This window comes from Macrosteles quadrilineatus, unplaced genomic scaffold, assembly GCF_028750875.1.
Source record: "Macrosteles quadrilineatus isolate MER2022 unplaced genomic scaffold, UCM_ALF_1.0 Scaffold_5__1_contigs__length_97177068, whole genome shotgun sequence".
Lineage (NCBI taxonomy): Eukaryota > Metazoa > Arthropoda > Insecta > Hemiptera > Cicadellidae > Macrosteles > Macrosteles quadrilineatus.
In genome coordinates, this window is record NW_026542598.1 from 79,055,256 (window position 1) to 79,079,806 (window position 24,551).

Here is a 24,551-nt window from a genome sequence, read left to right on the forward strand (position 1 = left end):
TTTTTCTGCTTTAAGTTTTGAGACTGTTTAGTTACTGTCACAAAGGTGAAATATGCTTTAACTTATTTATTTATGTATTTATTTACCTATATAAAATTCTCATTGGTAAGAATTAAGTAATATTTTCATTGTCTTTCTCAGTAAACAAAATAACTGTTCGGTTTTGATGTAAAAATGTTTAAGCACAAAAGTTTGTTAACAGTAGGTAAATATTTTGTCTAGTTGTTCATAATGAAGTCTTCAAGCGGTGTCTTACTCCCCCTCTTTTACTGTACAGATCCACTCTAGGTGTTAAGAACCACATGGCTTTTATAGTCTTCTAGATCTACTTTTGGCACGTAATGTAAGATAGTCACTATGTTTTTACAAACTGATCAACTTGCTTGAAATATTTTACTACAGCAACTCATTAATGTTCAGTTTATGTTTCGTATTTTGGAATTAAAACTTTTTAAAAAGCGTACTATCTATGTTGTTAGTCTTTAACCTATATCACCCTCTTAAAAAATCTTAACATGTTTAAGCCAGTGAGTGGCTTTATTTAGACTGATCATGTTGTAAGTTCAGCAGGTTTCAAACACATTATTTTCCCAAGGCAATGCACTTGTGGCAAGATTTTACAAAGGATCAAATGGTCTTTCAATATTTCATCTGTAAACACATGTTTCATCTATCAGACGTAATTCTTTGTGTCTGGTATTTAGGAAAAACTCATGAACCGACTGGGTTGAAATTTTAAATTTTACACAAAAGTAGAAAGTTTAGCAGTTTGATATATTTCTTTTAATTAGCAACATAAACAATAACTCCTCGTCACTAGTAGGTGCCATATTTGACTAGCAGCCCAACAGTACTGTAATGCAAACCCCAAACAAAAATAGCTGTCATTTTTTAGTGACCGTAGATAAAAAAACATGGGTCACTTCCTGGTCCAGTGACCTAGTGTGAAGGCGGCCTAACAGTTTTGAGGTTTAGAAATAATATACATGTTTTGGTTTTGTTTAGTACATGTTATTAGCATAACCAAGTATGCAACTCAGGTCTACAAGAAATATAAATACAAACAGTTGATATACAGAACAGCGTTACACGTATGGAAGATAAAATATACATAGGTAGTATAATTTACATGTCACTTGGAAAGTGGTAACATTACTGAACCTGGCAGGAAATAATTCAGGATGGATTTCTTCAATACATCTCATCCGCAATGACAATCCTGTTTGTAACTCAGGTTTGTAAAACTTCGTCAAATACAATATTGCCACTGCAGTCGATACCAAAACTAATGGAATAGGCACTCAATAAAAATGGCACAAAGATTGGAATCAAGTGAGACATTGCTGACATCAAAACACGGTGCAAGCTTACGACATAAATATACCACGTTAGTTGCTATTTTGTTCAACAATGGCAGCGGTTTATGTACAAGATTAGACGGATTAACAACCACAATGTTATCTTGTCTTATGTATCAACCTCCTGAAAAGAGTAATTTTCAGTTTCACCTGCATTTTTAATTAGATAACCTTTTTATAGTGTAAAATACCAATAAAATACAACCTAAATAATTATTATAAAATCTTAGTTTTTTTTTTTTGTAACAAATTGCAAAATCTAATCCCCTTTTCTTCCAGTGATGAATTTAGGAACAGTTTTCATCAAAATTACTGTAAATAAGAACAATAAAACGTAGTTCAAGGGTATAGTTCGGCCGCTTAGAAAACGACCTGGGCGCTAATGCTAAACCAATGCTGGAGGAGGTCGTTTTCTAAGCGGCCGACCTATAGTGGTGTTGTCTTGGAAAACACAAGCTTGTTATTAAATTATAAAAAAAACAAAAACAGATTGGTAACGTTGTTTGCAGCCTACAACACAATTGATAACACGAGAGCATGCAAGAAGTAAAAACTTTTAACAGTTTCCAAAAGCCAGTTCTCTTTGAAGCTATTTTAACTAATTATTCATAATACTTTATTTCACACCATGTGTTTCAAATAAGACAAGAACGCCATTGTGGTTCTTAAGTCAATCAATAAAGTATCTTTACATTACTAAAACTTCCAACCTGGTACAATAAAGAGTAATGTACACTACTTACTTATCAACTGCATATACTTATCAGTCTGCCATTTTTAATGTAACAACAATAGTAATTTGTCAAAGATATAGAAGTATAACATCATTATATAAGTCTTATATTGTAGAATTAACAAAAAACATCTTCACATAACAAGTTTCAAATCATTGATTAAATTATTAGAAACAGTTTAAAAGGGAACAATGTCATAAATATTCTAACAATTTACAAATTAAGTATAAATATGAAAAATGTTTAAACGTTAATAAAATTAACTATACAACAAAAAATAAGAGTTCTATGCTAACTCATGTCTAAACATTGATTTCATTCTGGTTTTTCCAAGTCAACAATTGCGTTTAACATCTCAAAAAAGCAATATTAAAACTAAAACACAACATGCAAATTGTAAATTGTTTCAAGTTTTAATTATTTGTAGGAAAAATCATTAGACCTAAAAAAGTAATAAATGTACATAACTAGAAATAGATGAAAATTTAGTTAATGAATAAGGCAAATAACATAAAGAATAAAACATTTGGTAGAGTTGTATTAAAATGATCCAAACATTATTTACAACAAAAATGGCTCAAGTTAAACTTTGAGTTGAGCTGGAATATGGAATACATAAAAAAAATTCTTTTACAAAGCAAAATTGTTTAAAAGATCAGGATATATTTCCCGAAATTAAATTATGATTCCTTAGGAAACAATTAGCCAAACCTGGAATATAACCTGGTTACAAATTACCAGACATGGAATACCAAGACCAACATTAAGACATAAGTCACCAAAGAACAAGAGGAACGCCTCATACAACAACTATACAGTAATCTGTTAAAGCCTAAGTTTTCATTAAAGCACATTTACTTACATCCTAATGAGTTCAGACTCATGTAGTCTAATTAAGTAGTTGGGGTAACGATTCATTTAGTAAAATATCAAATTACCGGAGGAATACGCTCTCATGACCATAGCAAAACCTAGGTGTAAAATTCACTACAACGTATAAAAAAACGAATGATAGATTTGAACTTTAGACTCGAGTATATAAGAAGAACATTTTGTTGGTAATGTCACCATCGTCCCAGTCTTACTTGCGAGTGATGTGTGTCCATTATTCTCATGACAACGTTATAATTAAATCTACTGAGTAAACATAAAAAAGTATTGTGCTTAGGTGATCAAAATTTTAACAGACGGATTCTTAAACACAGAGCCAGTTTTTAAATCTTACTTTGCAATGAATTCCCTTTGATCTGTTCTATTTGGCTATTAGCGGTCATAACATAATCGAATGAAAACTAATACCCAAGAACAAAAATGGTTTAGTTGTTGATTAAATTATAGTTCAATCAGTTTTATGTTTGCAAGTGAATTCAACACCGATTGGTCCAGATCGGACTAACAATATTTTTTCCAAAGAGATTTACGTCAAAATTTTACATTTCAAGAGCATTACTTTTGTTAAAGGTTAATTTTCTAATCAATCTTAACATAAAATAAGTATTACATTACACAATGATGAAATTTTTAGAATTCTTACTCACTTTTACAACCGTGATCCATCTTACTATCAATAGACAAAATGTTATCAATTTACAACACAAAAACACAACATTGATGTAAAAAAATTGGAAAAGGAGAAAAAATAAATTTAGTCTTAAAGTGTATTCTGCAGTAAGCTAATTGAGAGTAGTAAAAAATATTTGTAAAAAGTGTAAAGTAGAATATGAACAACAACAATTAAACATCGATTTGTGGCTATGTACAACTATCACAAGTTCAGCTTACTAACTTAGAACATTAGTTTTTGTGCACAAAACTAAGTTAGCTCATCAACATTTAGCTACAATTAACAGCAAGTCGAGGTGAGCAATCGTATTTCCGATATCAAACCTTTGTCTTACGCTTACCGTGGGACAACTAGGATACAACAACGAGTGGCTACGTCTAACGCTACGCTACGTGTATTGAGCAATTCTACCTACGTTGTACGGAGCATGCAACACCGCGAGGATGGCGACATCACCTCGGTCGATCGACACTCAACATCAAAATAGACATTTAAAAGACTATCTGTCGTCGACAGACTACCTAAACCGTTTAGTCGATGTAAAAGCATCCCACGGGAACCTCTTTCCCGACCGGCGGAACCTACGGAGGCTGAATACTGAGATCGAGACACAGAGGGAATGTGGAAGATATGGCAACAACTAAGACTAGATGATTCGGCAGGGAAGCCTGAGACCTAGCTCGAGCTCCGCGGGAGGCCAGCTCCCGAGTTAAAAGTGGTAGTGCGAGGAGTCCCGGGCGCTTCCCTGCGCGTTGTCTCATTCCCCTGGCGCAGGCGTCCACCGGTCAAACTCAATACCGGAGTCAGGCGATTGGCCGATGATGCTGAGGGGACTGAGGAAGTTTGCTGTGGAGGCTGAGCAGCGACAAGCCTCGGTGTCCGGCCTCTGACAGCCACAGTTCTCACACCTGCCGCAGAACAGTTAACATCAGTCTAATACAATAACATTCAGTAAAACCAGGGAAAAGAATTCATAACTTAAGGTTTCATTAATACTACTTGTCTCCTTTCTGAGAAATAAAGAGAATGTAAACTATTCATCATTGCGGACAAGGATGGCCAATGTATATACTTAAATGATATACCGATTGCTGATTAAAAGCAAACAGAATTAAACACAATTTTTGCAATTACAAGCATTCCACTGCAAAACTCCCGTCACCCTGTAAGGCTGTCACACCATTCTCTCATAACTATGTATTGAAATAAATAAGAATGAAAAACAAATTTGCTTTAACATTAAGTGAAATTTATAAACTCACAAGCGTACTCTCAACATAACTTGTTGAGCTCCTTAAGGAGCATTGAGGTGGTCTAATGATATAGAGCAGAGCTTCAGTCACCGAGGTCTCAGGTTCAAATACGACCAATCACTACTGGCTTTAGTTATGAGATAATGCTGCAAGCCTCTAGGCCTAGCCTATAGTAATGAGGAAAACGGTTCTGGGCTAGAGCCCTTGGATGTGGTGGGGATAAAAAAGCATGGCCTAAACCTACAAATTAATTTTACCACCGTACCTGATGGTGTCTGTGCGTTTTCCGCTGAGCTCGCCCTCAAAGGTGTGCAGCTGCTCCATGAAGTGGAAGTTGGGTGCGACGTTGGTCTTGCGTGCGCGGACCAGATTGAACGCGTCGTTGAGCGACATGTTCAGCTTGGCCATGAGGTAGGCCACGGTGATGGTGACGGAACGAGACACTCCAGCCAGGCAGTGAACCAGCACTCCCTTCTTCTGGCCTCGTGCTTCCTCTGTAAACGGCAACCAGTTGACAAAAATGTTACAATACACAGCGGAACCTCGAAAACATCTCCTAGAGATTATTAAACAAGACTTGCTATCCAGGTTGACTTCTTATCAATTAGGTTTGCAAAAATGTGATTAGGGTTCAAATAAATTTTAGGCTATCTAAAATGACAATTGTTATCAGACTACGAGTCCAAGGCAGTGATGCACAAGGCAGGTCCAGGTGCCGCTACTAATATTTATCAGTAAAGATAACTCTTCAACTGTGGGGGTTAACACATTGCTGTTCATGTAAGCCTACATTTCATGCATTGAACAACTGACGAGAACAGGGGTGCCCAGAGGGGGTACCATGGCGTGCTTGCGCCACTGGAATTTTTGGGGGGATATTTTTCTGCTAGCTGTCATAATTCATAATGAATGTATAATTTTCTTGTATAATTTTCTATAATTGCGGTGGCTCGGAAGTCTGGGAGTTGAAACAAAGGAACACTGGGAAGTTGTTGGCTACGGAGATGGATGTACTCAGGAGGAGTTGTAGGAGGACAAGATTGGACAGGGTAAGGAACGAAGATATTAGAAGAGAAATGGAAGTGGAAGGAGACATAATAGATGAGGTTCAAAGAAAACAGTTGGTCTGGTTCGGCCATATAAATCGGATGGAGGAGGGTCGGCTCCCACGGCAGGTTATGAACTGGGTTCCACCTTGGAGGAAAAAGAGTGGACGACTCAGGCGCAGTTGGCGGATGGGGATTCAGGAGGCAATGGCGACAAGAGGCCTTGAGATCGGCGACTGTGCCGATAGACAGCTTTGGAAGCTGGGAGCGGAGAGACGGCGCGAGCTGTAGAGATCCGCAACAAGTAAGTATGTATAATTTTCTATAAGCAGAACGAAAAAGTGTTTCTAAGTAGTTCACTATCAATACCAACAACACTCTGCTATTGAAAAAATTCCATTTTGTCCATAAGTTAGATATAACTTTTTATTTTCTAATGACATTTCCTATTATACATTTCATTTTGGAGGGGGAGAGGGAATTGCGCCTCTGGCTTTGGGGGCGATGGGCACCTCTGGACCAGAAGACTTGTGGATAAAAAATGAGAGTAATAAACGGCTTTTAAACTCTTGAAAAATTGATTAAAACAAACTAAAGACGAGTGTGGGACTGGTGTGATGCTTTATGTAGCTCCATTTCCGACTAAGACTAGCTTTTCTTTTAAATAGGGCCATTTATTAAGAACACTGTAATAACGAATGCCTAGGCCTAGTTTAGAACCATTAACTACTGACGTTTTCTGATTGTAACCGGTGACCTTCTGATCACCAAGAATTATCTATTGCCACTCACCTAAGTATTTGCATTCTTAGTGACTAAGTGCACAGTCTGTACACAGATCATATTTTGTATTGTTTTTCAGCTGGGTTATTTGTTTGTTCTTGTTTGTGTTTTGATTTGCTTGAACTGAATTAAATGATGTACCATAATGTTAGTTTGATTTTATGTTAAAAATAACTTAAACTAAGTCAATAAGATGATTCAAGATAACAACAAAATACTTAGAACGTGGAAGAAAATTAGTAAATCTATATAATTAATACGCTACATGAAACTTTGTCGGTTGAACTCCTCCGCTATTTCTTAACCGATTTTATCCATTGACGTCTCATTGGAAAGAGCGTGTCGAGTAGATTTGCAAACTGACCTTACTCATTTGCACAGAAAATTTGTTTTTTCTAATCATGTTGTTTCATTAAGCGAGAAATCTTTCAAACTATTTAAAGGTAAAGTAATTTTTAATTTGATTATAGATGGAGGTAAAGTAATTTTTAATTTGATTATAGATAGAGGTGAAGTAATTGATCACGTCATTGAAAAGATTCAACTTCAACTTATTGCAACATTAATATTGTATTTATCATGTGTTAATTTATCAACCTGTATACACTACTCAGTGTACTCAGTGTGCGCAATGAAAAACATTTCTCTAGTCTTGCCAAGCAACTCTTGTTAACATAGCCTATACAATTTGCATTTGCAGAAAATTCCGAATTCACCATTTGCTCAAACTGCCAACTTCAACAGTTAAGTTTTTTAACACCTTCCGTCTTGACCCAATGGAAAAACTAGGTCATTCTGCTTGTCCTGATTCACCAACACGGCTGAATCGGCTGAGGTGAAACCGAGAGACAATTGATGCGGAGGGTTCAGTGCAAGACAGTTTTTCCATTGAAACATCATAATGAAGTGAATGGGTGGAGGTACGTGGGAGGAGATCAATACAGGGGTTGCTATGCGGGGGCGTGATTCAACTCTGATACATCAATGGTGCACCCACGCAACCCCTCGCCCAGCTGTCTCCCCCAACTGCCATCCGCACTGTTAGTCTCCGCAAACTGGTTTATTTCAAGCGTGTGTGGGCGCCTCTCCAAATAACCCTTTCATATTTAATCCACTTGCAAAACACTCATGTTATGGTTACTCGGAAAGCGGTTCGCCCTTAATGCTTGTTTTGATAAGCCGAGTTATCTCTATTTTTAACCGAGCTTTGCTGTGTTTCCAGAAACTTGAAAGTGGGATTAGGCTGAGCCGGGACAGTTTTACCCTTTGGTGAACATTTCGTCTGGTTACGTTTTTGTAGAGAAAACTTGTTTAGAAATAAATTTCTCAGGAGACTTGAAAGGAAAAATAGTGTGGTATTTGTTAAAAGTTACACCACAAAATACCACATGACATAAAACAAATTTTTTTACGACAAATAAATTTAAGCCAGTTGTTAGAAAGATCACTGAGGTTGCATTTCGTACAGCGGGGAGTGACGTAAATAGCCTAAACATGAAAAAACTAAATAGATTACTTAAAGGGGATTCGAGTGTCCAATAGAAATCCATCACCACTTAAATCATTTATATGTATTGTACCATATACAGTCTTGTGAGTTTTGAGTATGTGTAAATATATGTTTTAAGAGTGTTTTATTTACTTTACTTACTATTATTATTTACTTACTTTCTGTAAATTTAATAACATGTACAATGCTGACCAAGAAGTAATTTAACGGTCTGGTAGAATAGTTTTACAATTGATTTAAAAGTCAGCAGTTGAACAATCCATCTTGTAACAAAAGAATACATACATTGCGCTAGCCATCCTGTTAAGCTTTGTTTGGAAAAGGGAAAAAATAATTGCGTAGGGAAAAGTAATGTTTAAGACAGAAAATCATATTTTTTTATAGATTGGAAGTTGAAGATTTTCGTACTGCTAAGCTATACGCATGAGCTATTTTTGTATACATAGAGATGAATATTACTTGACGAGATTAACCGAAGTAAAAGGACTACTCACCAATGAACTCTATGGCCTGTGGAAAGAAACTGGCCAAGTTCTGACTCCAATGGTCAGCTATGGGGATCTGCATGTACTTGAATGATCCACACTCCTCAAACACATTAGGCAGGTCCGGAGTCACATTCATGATGTACTGCAACAACAAATACAAACTGAATTGAAATTGGTGAGTAAATTCCTTACCTTAGGACATTGACCTCTTAAAACTACCTAAATAAAATCCTGGTGGCTCAGAAGAAGGCTGTCTGGGAACTTTCTGAACTTTTCCCCACAGAAAGTTGTAAAGGAGCTTTCAAATTCCTCAAGATTTTAACTTGAGCACTCATGTTCAAAAACTAGTAATGTACACAAGCCAGTTACATCTACTAGAGGCGCTGGAGACAGCCTTCCCATCCACCACAAAATTCAGTAAGAAACAATCAAACAATTGTATCTTGGCCGCACAATTTTAAATTCCCTCCCACTGCACATGAAAAACCTATTAGGATAAAATCTGAAAAAGGAAGTTTGGAACTGGCTTGTAAATTAATTAGCAGATGTTCTAAAGCCAGGTTGTGTCTGAAAACAAGTGTAAGCCATATTGGCTATATTTTTTGGTCATTTTGCAGCGATAATGGCTGTTTTAAATTAACATTATCATAATTATTTGTAACGGAGATGTGCATATTTTAACCCAAATACGAGTGAAGTATGTGTGTGGAATGGAGTGAGTTACCTTGTATAGCTTTGTTACTGACTAAGATCAGCTGTTTCATTAGTCAGGACCATTTATTAAAAGCCCAATGATCAAGGACAGCTGGGTCCAGTTTCGAACCATCAAAAAGCAACAAACTTTTCTCTATATCAAACTAGCAATTAATTAATTCACACGTTGAGGGTCTAGGTACTGTAGTTCTTTTTAGACCTTGAGTAAAAAAATTGGTTGGGAGAATGAAAGGATAAATTAATCTATTTGATACAAACACCCTTTACTTCCTTCCCTTGTAGGAGCAAACCTAAGTACTCATTAAAATTGAAGTTTTAAAAAGCAAATAAATCTGACAATTTTAAGAAAATACGTAAGTGAAAATCTAATCAGATAAATGGAAATATGCATAGTCTGCAAATTTGCGGAGGTATTTAATCATCAAATCAGAACCTTATTACCATATACATTTTTAATTGCCAAACAAGAAAATCCAACAAAACAACTGCACCAAACACAGTCAGCTGTAAATGCCAGAGATGGATGTTAAATATTAAACAGTTGAACTAATGTGGTATGATAATGTCACTGGAGCAGAAGGGAACACACATGGGGTGAGGGGGGAGGTGACCCCCCCTCTGTATCCCTCTCAGAACTATTGACTCACATCTGACTCAGCTGTGTTTGCTGTATTTGGCCACTCAGTGACTCATTGAAACTAATTAACACTTGACACATCTATCTGAGACAAAGGACTAATTTATATTTTATATTGCCAATAAGCTTGAAAATATACAATATATAAACACCCCTGCCGCAGCAAACCTTCAGACTGAGCAAATTTCCATTTGCCTGATTATATTTTTTCACCCAAATATCTCCGTGGAAAAGTCAGATATAAATAAATAAATAAATAAAATAAAAACGTCTTTATTAGCCAGCGTTTCTCTGATACATCAGAGAAACGTATATATTACCTATTTAAATTTAAATAACATTTGATTTGATTTAACAAGTTTGATTTAACAAACATAAAACAGTACTACTAGGTTTGCTGCTAAAGGGAAATTAATAGTGTTCACATTATGTGTAAAATAATAAGTTTTCCAATTTTGATCAAAATATATTCATAAACAAGCAAACTAAAAAAGTTTTCCCTTATTTTCCATAATAATAAAGATAGAATTTTTAAGTTACAGTACAGTTTTTGGGAATTTTCTCCTTAACCATTAAGGACAGAAAATGCTTCAATATACAACTTTTTTTAGTCTACAAAATGGTTTAGAAGAAGAAAAGAAGAAGTCTAAGAAATTGCAAAACCAATTTTTACACCATAAAACCGCCCATGAACCTCTGTTCTCTTAGTCCGATCATGTTAGTTTGCGAGCTTGTTTAAATTAGACATAGATTCACTGACAATCCAAAGCGAGTAAATTTTTAATCCAGATGCCATTTGGAATTGGGCTATCAATTTATGAAGCTATCTAACAAAAGATTTTAGCTCAAACAAAACCAACGTTAGGACATTTGTCTTAAAAAACATTAGAGTTCTAATGGCGTATAAATGCAATACTTGAAAAAAATGCTACGGAGAAGAATAAATGTTGAAAGATTAGCAGTTGTTACATGAACCACCAAACTTTGGGTGTGTTTCTAGCCTAGGTGTCTATTGGGATGGGGCGAAGTTGAATTGCTTTTGCTTACAGAACTAGAAGGACCAATAAACATTTTACAAATAAACTGTACTCAACCAATATATCATTAAATTTAATGAACACTTAGTTAGCAACAAATCAGTCATTTTTAAGAAATTCTTGATTACACCTGAAATTTGTTATTTTTTTATCTTACAACAAAACTCAAGAATTTCAATAACGTAATCCAAGGAAATAGTTTAATCTTGCAAAAGAACAATCTTATCAGAAGTGTGTTGGCATTTCACAATCAAGTGTCAATCGAAATGAATGGAAATTTCTTGAATGGAGATTGTTGCTTAACATTAAACATGAAGCGACATTGATAAGACAACAGGAGATTAGCAGTCATTCAGAATGGAGATTAGGTCATTCATAACAGTAAACAAAGACATGGCTACAACCATACACCTTTGTTTAAATCTGGTGTTGGCAAATTAAAATGCCCCTGTCGCAGTGACCCTGCACAAAGGGTGTATATTGGGTTTCTTAATTAAAAATCAGTGACAGTTCTTTGTAAAGAATAATCTGTAATTAATAATAATAATAATAATAATAAAGTAATCAAAAAATTCTCTAGTTATTCAGTTTATTTGCTACTTGTATAATAAATTTGTACTTTTGGTAAAAATCCACTGGAAAATGAATGCCCAAGTAACTGATATATTTTTCTTTTTAAACATGAAGGAAATACTTACTTGTGTGTCTTTTTAAACACACAAGTAAGAAAGGCAATAGACTGGACACCCTAGAAGAGTATGAAATTTACAAAGCTTACACCGAAAATAATTTGGACGATATCATTTTAAACGACAAACTACAGTACAAGTCACACTTCATATTCAATAGCATTTTAAATCAGAAAAGGAACAAGAAGCCAGGAGTACAAAGTTCAACTGATAACGCCACCACACCGGGCCCGACATAGAAATCTTCCAGTCGGTTTTTGCTCGGAACGGGAACATGTCACCCGTTAGTACGACAGGCCTATTCGGTTTTTGTAAATATTTTAAATGTATATTATTGTTCGTATGTGTTACGTGTTTAAACTTCAACGACGCTACTTCAGCCGAGTTTGTGTTTTTGTAGTCTGACGATGGCATTATAATGCCGAAACGGCCGTAACATAGTTACACAACAAGAATTTGAGCTGCAGTGACGAAGGTAAAGCCTATTTTTAGTAAACATGAAGGATTATTTAATTTATAGTTTTGTTATAAATATATTTTAGAAAAGTTTCACCTGCAAATAAAGAAATTATTAATAAATTCCCATCAGTTTTTTGTAATATAATATTCTGTTTCCCAACCATGTACGGAAAACAATGGGTTTTATTTTTAACAAGAGAGTAATATTTCTACAATTTTCTATTTACAGAAAAGTAAGTTCAGGGAAAACAATAGTTGAAAACAATTCCAGTTAACGTAAAGGTCAAAAACAGTCAGATTTTCCTCAGTCCAAGCCGATGGTCTGTTATAAACTCAACTACCCGTACCCTGCTACCCCATTAGAGCACTCTCAGTCGTAAACCAAAGGTCGAAGTGTTTCGCTCCTCCTGGTCGAAAGGTCAGACAGCACTAACTACGACCTTTTGTTTCACTCTAATTTCATCGTCAATAGTTTAGGGGTGAATTTAGTGTAACACACGACCATAGAATACAGCATGTCCTATAAACCTATGTCTTAGGTTTGAGTTCATCGTCAATTTTTAAAAGCGTGTTTTTATGTTTAGTGTAATAAATATACTAAGTATAAAGTGCAACCCACAAAACTAAGACCTAGGTTTGAGGTTTCATATAACTCGGACAAAGAAGCAAAAATGTTGAGTATTAACTTCTTTCTAATCAGATACTTTTTCTGTAAGTACATTTGGTAAATGAAGCCATATAACAAAACGGCTAGTGACAATCAGGCTTTTTAAATAGAATCCCACAAAAAGCAAAAAGGCTGAACTTAACAAAATCATCTCAGCCGTTTTGTATTATTCCTAAATTTGTTCAGCCTAATTGCAACTTTGGAGTATTTTATACAATCAGCGTATTATAAAAAGCATAGATTCTTTCCAAAATGCATGATTTTACAATTGTACTGTGATATATATGGATAAATAATTTCCTATGCTATTCAAATTATTCTTTCAAAACGTGTCTTAGCAGGGAATTACAAAGTAGGGGTAGCTTAAGATACTACAAAACAATAACATTCATCATTTCAACCAGGATCTGTTAACTTGATGATCAAACTGTAATCATGGATGAAAACTCAAACAAGTTTGATTAATTGTCTCAGATCTTGAAATGTTTGATAAGATAAGAGAATGAATGAGCTTATGAAACATCCATTCTTGGGATCAACACATAAATAAGAGTTTTATAATTGAGGAACTACAATGTTTACTTGGAACTGAAATATTGTTTACAACAATAATTATGATATGGCATGGATAAAAATTATCTCACAATTTATAAAGGTTAGGAAGGGTTTTAGGTAAGGGATTGGTAACATAATGTTCAACACATTAGAGTAAACAAGTTCTCATAAGAGTTTAAAAGAAAGAGAGGGTTTAAAGACATCATGGTTGGGGTATAACACTATGTATTGGTTTTTAAGAAACTAATGATGGCAAATCTTTGGCGAAGTACCAAAAACATACTGTATTGATAATTAATGTCCAGTATCTGAGGAATCTATGGCTTATATTTTATTCTGACGGACTGACGAAGTAAGACAATGATCCCCCATTTAAAATTGATCATGTTCACCCTTGTACTGTACCTGCTCACCCCTTGCTTTGCTGGATACGTTCCCCGCACAGCTCTCTGTGGCCCATCTGGACCGGCAAAATTTAATACAACAAATAGCCACCTACTTCTTTTTATATAAAAAATACACCAAAATAATTTTGCAAATGGATGAGCATGTTTTTTTAAACGCACCATCAGTAATATGCGGACAAAAAATTAACGGTAGTATGTAGGATTTTCTTCTTGGTGCTTGGATGTTAGAAGGTGTTTCATGTTTTTGTTAACTGAAGGAAAATGTTAACTTACAATTCACCCTCTAATAAGTATTTCTCTCATACGTTCATTTTTTTTAGAAAACTGGTAACAACTGAAACATGGGAATAATATGTCTACATCTAAAGACAGCAAAATTCTACGTAAACAATACTCCAAACTATCTTCTTGTAGTATTGAGACGATGTACTTAATGTACGAATATGAAACAAAGACTTTTTGACTTGATTTGATAAAAAAAAGTTAAAACAAGATTATTCTTACCTTGATCCCGTGCTTGTCTAGACTCTCGATGTCCTCAGAGTTTGCGGCGTTGCCCAGGAAGAGGTATGGGAGGATCTCCACCGGGAACTCTCGGTCGTCCTCGAGGCCCAGTGACGAGTCGCAGCGGTCAGCCTCCTCCTTGCCCTGCGGCAAGTATGTAGAGATACGCAGACTGCGCAGCCCCATCAGTGGTACCTGCTCTGGTAGTGTGGACACCTCACTGCAGCTCTCACACCACTCCGGGTACGCAGAACGGAACCCCTCAAACCCGTCTGTAACACACAGAAACCAATGATTAAAAATACAGTCTACTCTTGGTAATTCAAACACTCGATAGAAACTTTTGACAGTTAAAAATAAAAGCTCAGTTCAAAGAGATTCTCTTGGTATTTCGAAGTTTTGCCATGCATTCTTATACACTCGTTATTTCGAGGTACAAGACCGATTTGGAACAGTAGTTCGAAGTTTCGTCAGCAAAACACTCTATAATTCAAAGGGAGGGATTCCTTCTGTCATAACAGGAAACTATACGTCCCGTTAGCACAGTAGTTTGTCTTAAATAATGTCACGGATAACGCAAGAATCAATAAGCAAACAGAAATAACAGATATTTTGGAACAACCTTAAAATAAGCAATTGTCTTGTGTAAGTAACTGAAATAAGCTGTTTAACTGTAACGCCCTGTACCTTACATAATACGTGTAAAACCTCTTTGTAATTTGAATGGTTTATTTTTCTCCCGACAAATAAAATTCTTCGTAGTTCGTAATTGGCCCACCAATTTCAAATTATCAAGACTTTATTAAATCTTTACATAGGTATTATGGTGTCAAACTGTTAAATTATTAAGTTCATTCCCGAGAACGATTTAAAATTCTGGACCCAAATAATGTTATTTGTCACTGGGCCATCAATTATTGACAGTAAGACCAGGGTTTGGACCGTTCCCTCACAAAAACCCGAAAAATTAACAATCATATAAAACCTCAAACAAATTCAACATACTGAATGAGAATCAAACAGCGACTGTAAATTGTGTAACAATTACAATAAATGAACTGAAAATCTATTTATCCCCCAGATTTCTACAACAAGATATTTTGTACTAAACTCCGTTCACGAAATTTATACGGTTTTAGGAGAAGAATTCTATCCCCTAACTTCAACATAGATTCAAAACAATAGCTTAACAGCTGAGGCAACAAACATTACGAAAAAAGTGGGGAAAACTTCCCCTCAAAATACCTAAATTTTGTGAACGGACAATTCGGTACCTATTTAGTTTTAATAAAAAAACACAATACCCTTTCTAATACTGTATTGTTCAGACTACCCACGCAGGCTCGTATTTAATTTCAATTCAAGAAAATATTTCGTAAAACAAACACAGTAAGTAGCTTAGCTAAGTGCTTGTGTCAAGTGCGTGGGAGTGAGTATGAGCATGCGCGTCGGACTGTCACTCATTGATTGACCCGTTCATGAATGGAGCCAGGCGCTGGTGCCGTGGCGCGCCTACACCGTCTGATACTACTACACTCACACTCCCACCTGTGCCACCCACACTTACAGCTACAGCTACAGCACGCACCGAGGAATTCCTGCCTCCCTGCCGTAGTGCTGTACACAGACAGACAGACAATTAACACACAATGAGTGGAGAATAGGATGGATGAGTTACGTAGTTCACGTAACAATTCAACATTCTATTACACAACAGCACGCACCCGATGGAGGAATTCCTACCTCCCTTCTGTACACAGACAAACTAACAATTAACACACAATGAGTGGAGAATAGGATGGATGAGTTATGTAGTTCACGTAACAATTGAACATTCCAATACACAACAGCACGCACCCGATGGAGGAATTCCTACCTCCCAAACCTCCCTTCCGTACACAGACAAACTAACAATTAACATACAATGAGTGGAGAATAGGATGGATGAGTTATGTAGTTCACGTAACAATTGAACATTCCAATACACAACAGCACGCACCCGATGGAGGAATTCCTACCTCCCTGCTGTACACAGACAAGCTAACATACAACACACAATGAGTGGAGAATATGATGGATGAGTTACGTAGATCAACATAAACAATTGAACATTCCAATACACAACAGCACGTACCCGATGGAGGAATTCCTACCTCCCTGCTGTACACAGACAAACTAACATACAACACTCAATGAGTGGAGAATATGATGGATGAGTTACGTAGTTCACGTAACAATTGAACATTCCAATACACAACAGCACGCACCCGATGGAGGAATTCCTACCTCCCAAACCTCCCTTCCGTACACAGACAAACTAACAATTAACACACAATGAGTGGAGAATAGGATGGATGAGTTACGTAGTTCACGTAACAATTCAACATTCCAATACACAACGGCACGCACCCGATGGAAGAATTCCTACCTCCCAAACCTCCCTTCTGTACACAGACAAACTAACAAACAACACACAATGAGTGGAGAATATGATGGATGAGTTAACCTAGATCAACATAAACAATTGAACATTCCAATACACAACAGCACGCACCCGATGGAGGAATTCCTACCTCCCAAACCTCCCTTCCGTACACAGACAAACTAACAATTAACACACAATGAGTGAAGAATATGATGGATGAGTTACGTAGTTCACGTAACAATTCAACATTCCAATACACAACGGCACGCACCCGATGGAAGAATTCCTACCTCCCAAACCTCCCTTCTGTACACAGACAAACTAACAAACAACACACAATGAGTGGAGAATATGATGGATGAGTTACGTGGATCAACATAAACAATTGAACATTCCAATACACAACAACAAACCCCGACAACAAATTGGTATATTCAATTTCGTAAAGGAGTCTGCTTCTCTACTTATTTTTCTACTCTTGAGGAGTATGAAATCCATGCAGGTAGACGCGAATGTGCCGCTAAATTATTTGCAAGTCCCTAAAAGCACGGATTGAGTAGACAACATGGCATGCTTGAAAATCGATTTAACGCCAAAACAGCCACTGAACTTAATTAAATACGGCGTGTACGCTCCTTTTTCGTGGGGTATCTGACTACTCACTAATCTGTGCTAAAAGCAGAAGAAAATGGCCAATGTACAAAAAGAGTACCAATGGAAGAAGAACCTCGATACGAAACTTACCAGCTGAATATAGTAGTTATTTAGGCTGATAAAAAGATAATGTATTGTTTATGTAGTCAATATTTTTGGAATAAAGTACATATTCATTCAATCAGTATAAGTAGGCCTAATTAACATCATCCTTCATAGAATATTGTAGGATCTATAAATTCGCCAACCGTAAACAAAATCGATGCTTTCGATAAAATAAACTTGAAACCTGGTAAACTATTTATTATGTTAGATGTATAAAAAGTTAAAAAAATAATGTGGACTGATTAAGTAGTCATTCGGCATAACTATTAAATTTTCATGAATTGTTACTATGCCACCAGGTGAGATGGGAACGCAACTGAACGTATTTCATCGCAAACATGATGAGAGATGGGTGTAGAATGGTCGGCAAGACCTGTTGTTTCTTTAGTCAGGACCATTCTAAAATGCTCGACTAAGGGCAGCAGGGGCTTGTTTCGATAATATGCCCTAAATATATCAATATTCTCCATTTTCGATGTTTTGCTATTTGGATTGATAGGATTTTGTTCAGATCAAACTTTAACAGTACTGTACCGACATATATATTTGAAAACACAATTTCCCACAAGAGTAGAAAAAGCCTCCTCACACAGGACCAAATTTAACATAAGCCGCTAATATAATTTTAACTACGAATTGATCACACAAAACCTAACATCACGCAAGAAACGTAGGTAAAACAAATTCATCTCAAAATATCCCGCTAACAACCCTGAAAATACAATCATGTTTAAAACACTCGCCTCGGGCCTACCAACAAGAAACGTCTACAAAGTTAAAGAGAGAAGAAGCAGAACACCAAACAGAAGCTTGGCCTTTACGACCAAGGGAAAGGGGTTAGTAAGGTTGTCAAGGGCGGGAGGGGCGGGGGCCGTAAATCCCAAAGGAGGAGTTGGGTGGAGCAGAGTATTGGAGGGTTCTTTTATGAACTCGTCCAACCCAAACACTGCTTCCTCTGTGGGGTAAACATTTCATCACAGTTCCTGTATTGCGACACACTATCTCAAAACCGCATAAGAATTTTTCATTTTAGCGAATTTCCCATATAGGGAATAGGCTATTACCGAAGTACTCATGGTGAGACCAGGTCCCGGGACCGATTTAATTTTTCGTTTTTAGGTCCCTTGTGGCCAAAAACACCATCTGTTTAAATTCGTTTATATCGTTGCTCAATTAATTGTTTATTGATTATTAAGTTTTCAGATTCACTTTTCACGATTTCAAACAATATGTCGAGTCGAATTACAGCTAAGTTACTGGGCAAGACCGTAATGAAAATACCCCCGCCGCAGCAAACCTGCAGACTTCGCGAATTTCCATTTGCCTGATTGGATTTACACTAAAATGTCTCCTTAAAAATATCAAATTACTTACGTTTGCTGCGACAAAGGAGGGTGAAAGTGTTTTATTGTAAAATGTTAATAGTTTAGTAAGAAATCAATGCATTTTCCAAATTTGATCAAAATATGATCATAAACAAGCAAACTACAACTGTTTACTTATTCTCCATAAAAATAACATGGGAATTTTAAAATTACAATTTTTTGGAATTTTCTCCATAACTATTAGGCGCATAAAAACGCTTCAATATACTAAATTATTCGTTTTTGAAGCTCTTCAAAATGGTTTGGAAAGAAATTGCTAAATTTGAGGTTTTTTGGGTAAAAAAATTGGGGGAAACCAATTTTTACCCCATAAAACCCCCCAAAAATCCCCATTCCCATAGTCAGATCATACTGGTTCGAATAAATGTAGGTTTACACGTTTATACCAAATTTCACCAAAATCGAATCATTTTTGCTCGAGTTATCGTACTAACAGACACATTTTTATACGAATTTGAATGGATGGTGTTTTTGGCCTCTAGGGACCTCAAAACGAAAAAGTAAATCGGACCAGGTGTTTTACCGATGTTCATCCGACTGTTTACTATCTAAGTTTACAAATTCGAAAAATGTAAAGCCATCCCACAAATTAGTTGATTCTTGTTTACCCTATTTATGAAAAAAACAGTACTATCGTCGCATAGAATGGAAACCGTTGTTTCACTGCATGTTTTGGCTGCACTTTACTTTAAGTCCTACAGGACTGCAGGATATAAGTAGTTTTTACGCTGACACAGCCTATTCCCATCATACGATGGGTCAACGGTCAAGAAGATGGTACAATAAGGTAATAAACTTATTCAAATGAAAATATCGATTAATCGATTGTTTCATTCGATATATCGTTTGGTTAGTTAGGTTAGGTTAACCTTACCTAACTAACCAAACGATATATCGAATAAAACAATCGATTAATCGATATATCGATCGATACTTTCATTCGAATGAGTGTAGGACCTAAAGTAGTGCAGCCCATGTTTTTCATTGAAACTGGATACCAAGATAACATGAAAGGCGGACAGAATAACTATCACGAATTTGTTTACCCCCTACCCCCCTACTTCCATTGTTGCAGAGAAACACACGCACTAGCACCATAGCACGTTGTGGTGAATGGTGTTATAATTGGACCTAGCTCGGCTTGTATCGACTCAAGTGCCTAGCAACCATTCACGACCACCCCCGCAACTGTGAATAATTCTGCTGCATGGCTCGTCTGTCAAAGGGTAAAAGTACTGCGACTCATTCAGAATTTGTAAAATCAATGTTCTATAGGTGTATTTCAAGCGCCAGTGATAGTTTTTGCAAGGCTTTAAACGCCGAAGTAATCACAGTGAACCGAAATTTTCAACTTATTGTTACCAACTACAGTACTGAAGTATATTACTTATGAATTTACACGCCACCAAACATATTTAATTTTTATCATTTGCTGATTTTTACTCTTAAAAATTTAAACCTCTGTGACACATGTGGCTCCACGTAAAAAAAATATATAAATGACCCGCCGCAGCAAACTTGCTGACAAAGTGCATTTCCATTTGTCTTATTAGATTACACTAAAATAGAACCTTAACATTTTCAGGTGTACTCCTTAGAAAAAGGCATCAAATTTAACAAGAGTTAACTTAGATTTGCTGCTACAATAAATGCAATAGTGTTTTTTAAGAATCTTAATACCTGGTTATGAATAAGTTGCGAAATGTTATGTTTTGAGGGTAAAAAAATTAGACAATATAATTATGACCCTATAAAACCCCGTTCCCATAGTCTGGTCATGCTGATTCGCAAACTCGTTCGAATAAAGTTTATATGTACAGAATTTAACAAAATCTGACGATTTTTACTCGAGTGGCCCTGTTAACGGGGACATATGGGCCTCTGGGGACATAAACAAAAAAGTAAAGTGGTCCCGGGTCAAGATTTTACCAAGGGACCTACGGTTATAACTCATTCCCTATCCGGGAAATTCGCTAAAAAGGTAATCAATGCAGAGGGCCAAATCAACATCAGCAGAGTTCTCACGTTATAAAGTTATGTCCCCTTCCCATTGTGGGAATCATTTCTTCAAAAACAATACAAAATGTTTTCAATGAGTCAATAACAAGATTAACCATATTTTGTATTTAAATTATGTATAGCTGCAAACAGTGTTGTGACTGCGTCCAATATGTTCTATTTGTTTCTAAAACGACACAGCTTATACAAGTTTACACAGACTATTTAATCAAAATTACGATTAGCTTGCGGACCTATCCGGCTCAGGAATCCGGTTGTTTTTGTTTGTTACATTTAATCACAATAATCAGCTGACAGACCGATCGTTAGGCAACCGGGCGTCATTCATAAGTGTATTTGATTAGATTAGATTTTACGACGCCATTACAACAGTGACTATTTCAGTAACAAGGTGATTGTTGAATGAATGAGATTACAGTTTCCTTAATGACCGAGATCAGCTGGTTACTTAACCAGGATCGTTTATTTTTAGCCCAAAGATTACGGTCCAGTTACGAATCGACAATGAATCATCTGTTTTGCCTGGACATCCTTTTTGAACATCCTAATTCGCCGAATTCGTCCAAACGTAAATATTTCATTGTGAAAATGACAACTGGGCAATGGAAATGTGGGGTAAAATTTGCAAACTTAACTATTGTCATACATAAGCGTAGCGCATTTATTTACTTAGTATAACGAACTGCTACCAAAACGCAAATCAAGTAAATAAATAAACGGTATCAGCAATTTGACACATACTTTCTCCCATTAGCCTGTCAATAACCTTTATCATGGGTGAGCGATGGGAGTAACTATGAATTTCATAGGGAAAATCACAAAAGTTGTAATAACTTTTGAACCGTATAGTAATGGAGGTTTGACCTATTTGTTTAGAATTATACATGGGAAACAATGCAAGTTCCAAAAACTTTTGAATCGTAATTTTTACGAAAGTGGGATTTCTACCATTTTGTTCGTAATTTAAAGGACTATAACATACTGTACTAAATCTTTATCAAAATCGTTCGAGCAATTTTCGTGAAAATCAGAGTTTTCCGTTATTTTAAAGGTTTTATGGGAAAATCACCATTAAAAATAAAAATTTCGAATTAATTAAAAACACATTTGGAGATACCATAGATTAGTGCCTACTGCCTACATACAAAATTTCGTCAAAATCAGACTACAGGCACACTACAGGTGAGGTCTGTAGCTGTGTACACATTCACACATCACTATGGTAGGGGGAGAAAATAATAACCTATCTTCTTGTACATATAGGCCAAAGATTATCCCACTTCACTCTTTAAAAGTATGACATCTTTGATTTTTTTGTTGAATCCTCCAACCTCCAAGGAGATTGTTGATTTTGATGTGCCAAAACTTCACAGCGTTTGTGGTCCTGTCACCCAACATAGTAATTCTAATAGTTATTATCGTTAAGCATCCATTGTTCGAAATCTTACCGAAGAAGCGAGTTAATTCCGAGTTTTCAGGAGCATGTAGAGTGAATTTCCTTTATCTTCTTATATTTCCTGGTATCGTAACCCCTCGTAACCCAACCCCGCTCTCGTGCGCTTTCTTCGCCCATATGTCAGCTGATTTCGCACAATTATCCTGTACAGATGGACATTGGACAGGGTGACAGATCCATAGTATTTCCCCGGCCGGATGAAGTGGGCATTGCGGATATTGAGCCATATCCTGTGGATCCACCGACCGCCCTACCATAATAGACCGGTCTGAATCTACAAATATCAGTAGGCCTACAGGACCAATCCTACACGTTGGCGCCTAGGTCAGAAATGAGCTCAGCGCTTGGACTTGGACACGAAATCTTCTGGAAAACCACTCACATCTGTTTAATTCCAACAGTCCAACCATTGACTATATAACACTACTCGTAGTGTTATATAGTCAATGGTCCAACCCGTTATGTTATGTGTTATGATGCCCAGACTAAAGTTGCCATATTTTTTGTAGCCCAAAGCCTTGACAAAAGATCTAAAGGGAACAACAATGTTGGCTTTTTATCACGGCATTGTAGCAAATTATCATTATTTGTATAATGTTTTGTTGTCACTATAACCTTATTTCAGATTTTATTGGAATCATGTTTAAGTTTACATTGCTCCAACTTTCTTTCTGGACTGAAGGAAAGTCGGTAATACAGGACATTTCCGGAAAGACAATTTTAACCTAAATTCTACCACTTTACCACAGTTTATTTATTTTGTATTACGAAGAAATAAAGCTTTCTAAATTGACATGTTGAAAATACCCAAAAGCACGAAGCCTGCAACTGATCACATGATTTAATGTTTCTCGTATTCCTCACTAAATGGATTTTGAAGATTATGAAATAAAACGAGTATCACGAAATATCAATATTCAATACTGTATCTAGCCCGCTATTGCTCTTCGTACGCGACGCTCTTTCGTTGAATTATCGTAGAACGATTGAATTGCTTCCCCATTGTAAGCATCTAACTGATTAACCAAATTTTTTAAAATTTACGTTTTTATTTACCACACCATTCAAGTGTGTGTAACTAGTGTTTACCTCACACTTGTGCATAATTAACTCTACAGGCAGGAAGTTACTTCCACTCTTTAAGTTATCTCCCTAAAGTTCAGTTGGAGCATTGAGGATATACTGTATTCTTACTTCCTACCACGCGAATTTCTAAACTAAGGAAACTATACCATCAGTTTAAAAGGAGTTTAAAAACCGGGAGAGGATTCCATTCAATGGTTAAAAAACTATCGAAAAAGGAATCATTATGTGTAATTTTATTATTACAGTTTACATATAGGCTAATATTTGACAAGGTCACCGGCTCAATCCTAAAAAAATCTTAAGCTTTTCAAAAGTAACTGGAAGACATCCACTTTATTTGTTCATGGGACTATAAATAAACTGTCTTGGCTAAAGAATGTGTTGATATCTCGAAAGCTACAAAATCTCGTATCATTCAATCCATTCTAAACTCAGCTAATTCAACTTATGATTCCACCTCATAATCCAGCTTAAAACATGTACCTAATCATTGTCTTCAGGCATTAAATTATTAAATAGCAATCTTTAACATTAGGGCTTCATCAGAAATGCTAGGCTATGAATATACACAATAAGTGATAGTGGCATGTCAACGTTATCACTAAGCGAGAGATTGGAAGGTATTTAAATTTTAAATGCCTTTGTCTAATTTCCAAAGTGTTTGTATGTGTGAAGGGTGTGGTCGCAGACAACCGCCTCGCATTACCTGATGAAATGCCCCACATCGCATCCCACGCCCATACGTTGTCTACGGTCAACCAAACACCATCGCGTCCCTTGGTGGCCGAGCTTTACATGATGCCATGCCCCACATCGCATCCCACGCCCATACGTTGTCTACGGTCAACCAAACACCATCGCGTCCCTTGGTGGCCGAGCTTTACATGATGCCATGCCTCACATCGCATCCCACGCCCATACGTTGTCTACGGTCAACCAAACACCATCGCGTCCCTTGGTGGCCGAGCTTTACATGATGCCATGCCCCACATCGCATCCCACGCCCATACGTTTTC

At 36.4% G+C, this 24,551-nt stretch overlaps 1 protein-coding gene across 1 annotated transcript in view; it reads right to left on the reverse strand.

Moving 5' to 3' along the window:
* Nucleotides 1-1,000: 1,000 nt before the first annotated feature.
* The window catches only part of LOC128994997 (dual specificity protein phosphatase Mpk3), a 34,426-nt gene continuing 10,875 nt past the window's right edge, over nucleotides 1,001-24,551 (reverse strand). Inside the window, exons 2-5 of the mRNA XM_054419862.1 lie at nucleotides 14,406-14,677; nucleotides 8,743-8,878; nucleotides 5,175-5,403; nucleotides 1,001-4,564 (exon numbers count right to left, since the gene is read on the reverse strand). Of these exons, the coding sequence (XP_054275837.1) occupies nucleotides 4,414-4,564; nucleotides 5,175-5,403; nucleotides 8,743-8,878; nucleotides 14,406-14,677 (788 nt within the window). The 3' untranslated portion in view covers nucleotides 1,001-4,413. The remainder of the gene's footprint in view (nucleotides 4,565-5,174; nucleotides 5,404-8,742; nucleotides 8,879-14,405; nucleotides 14,678-24,551) is intronic.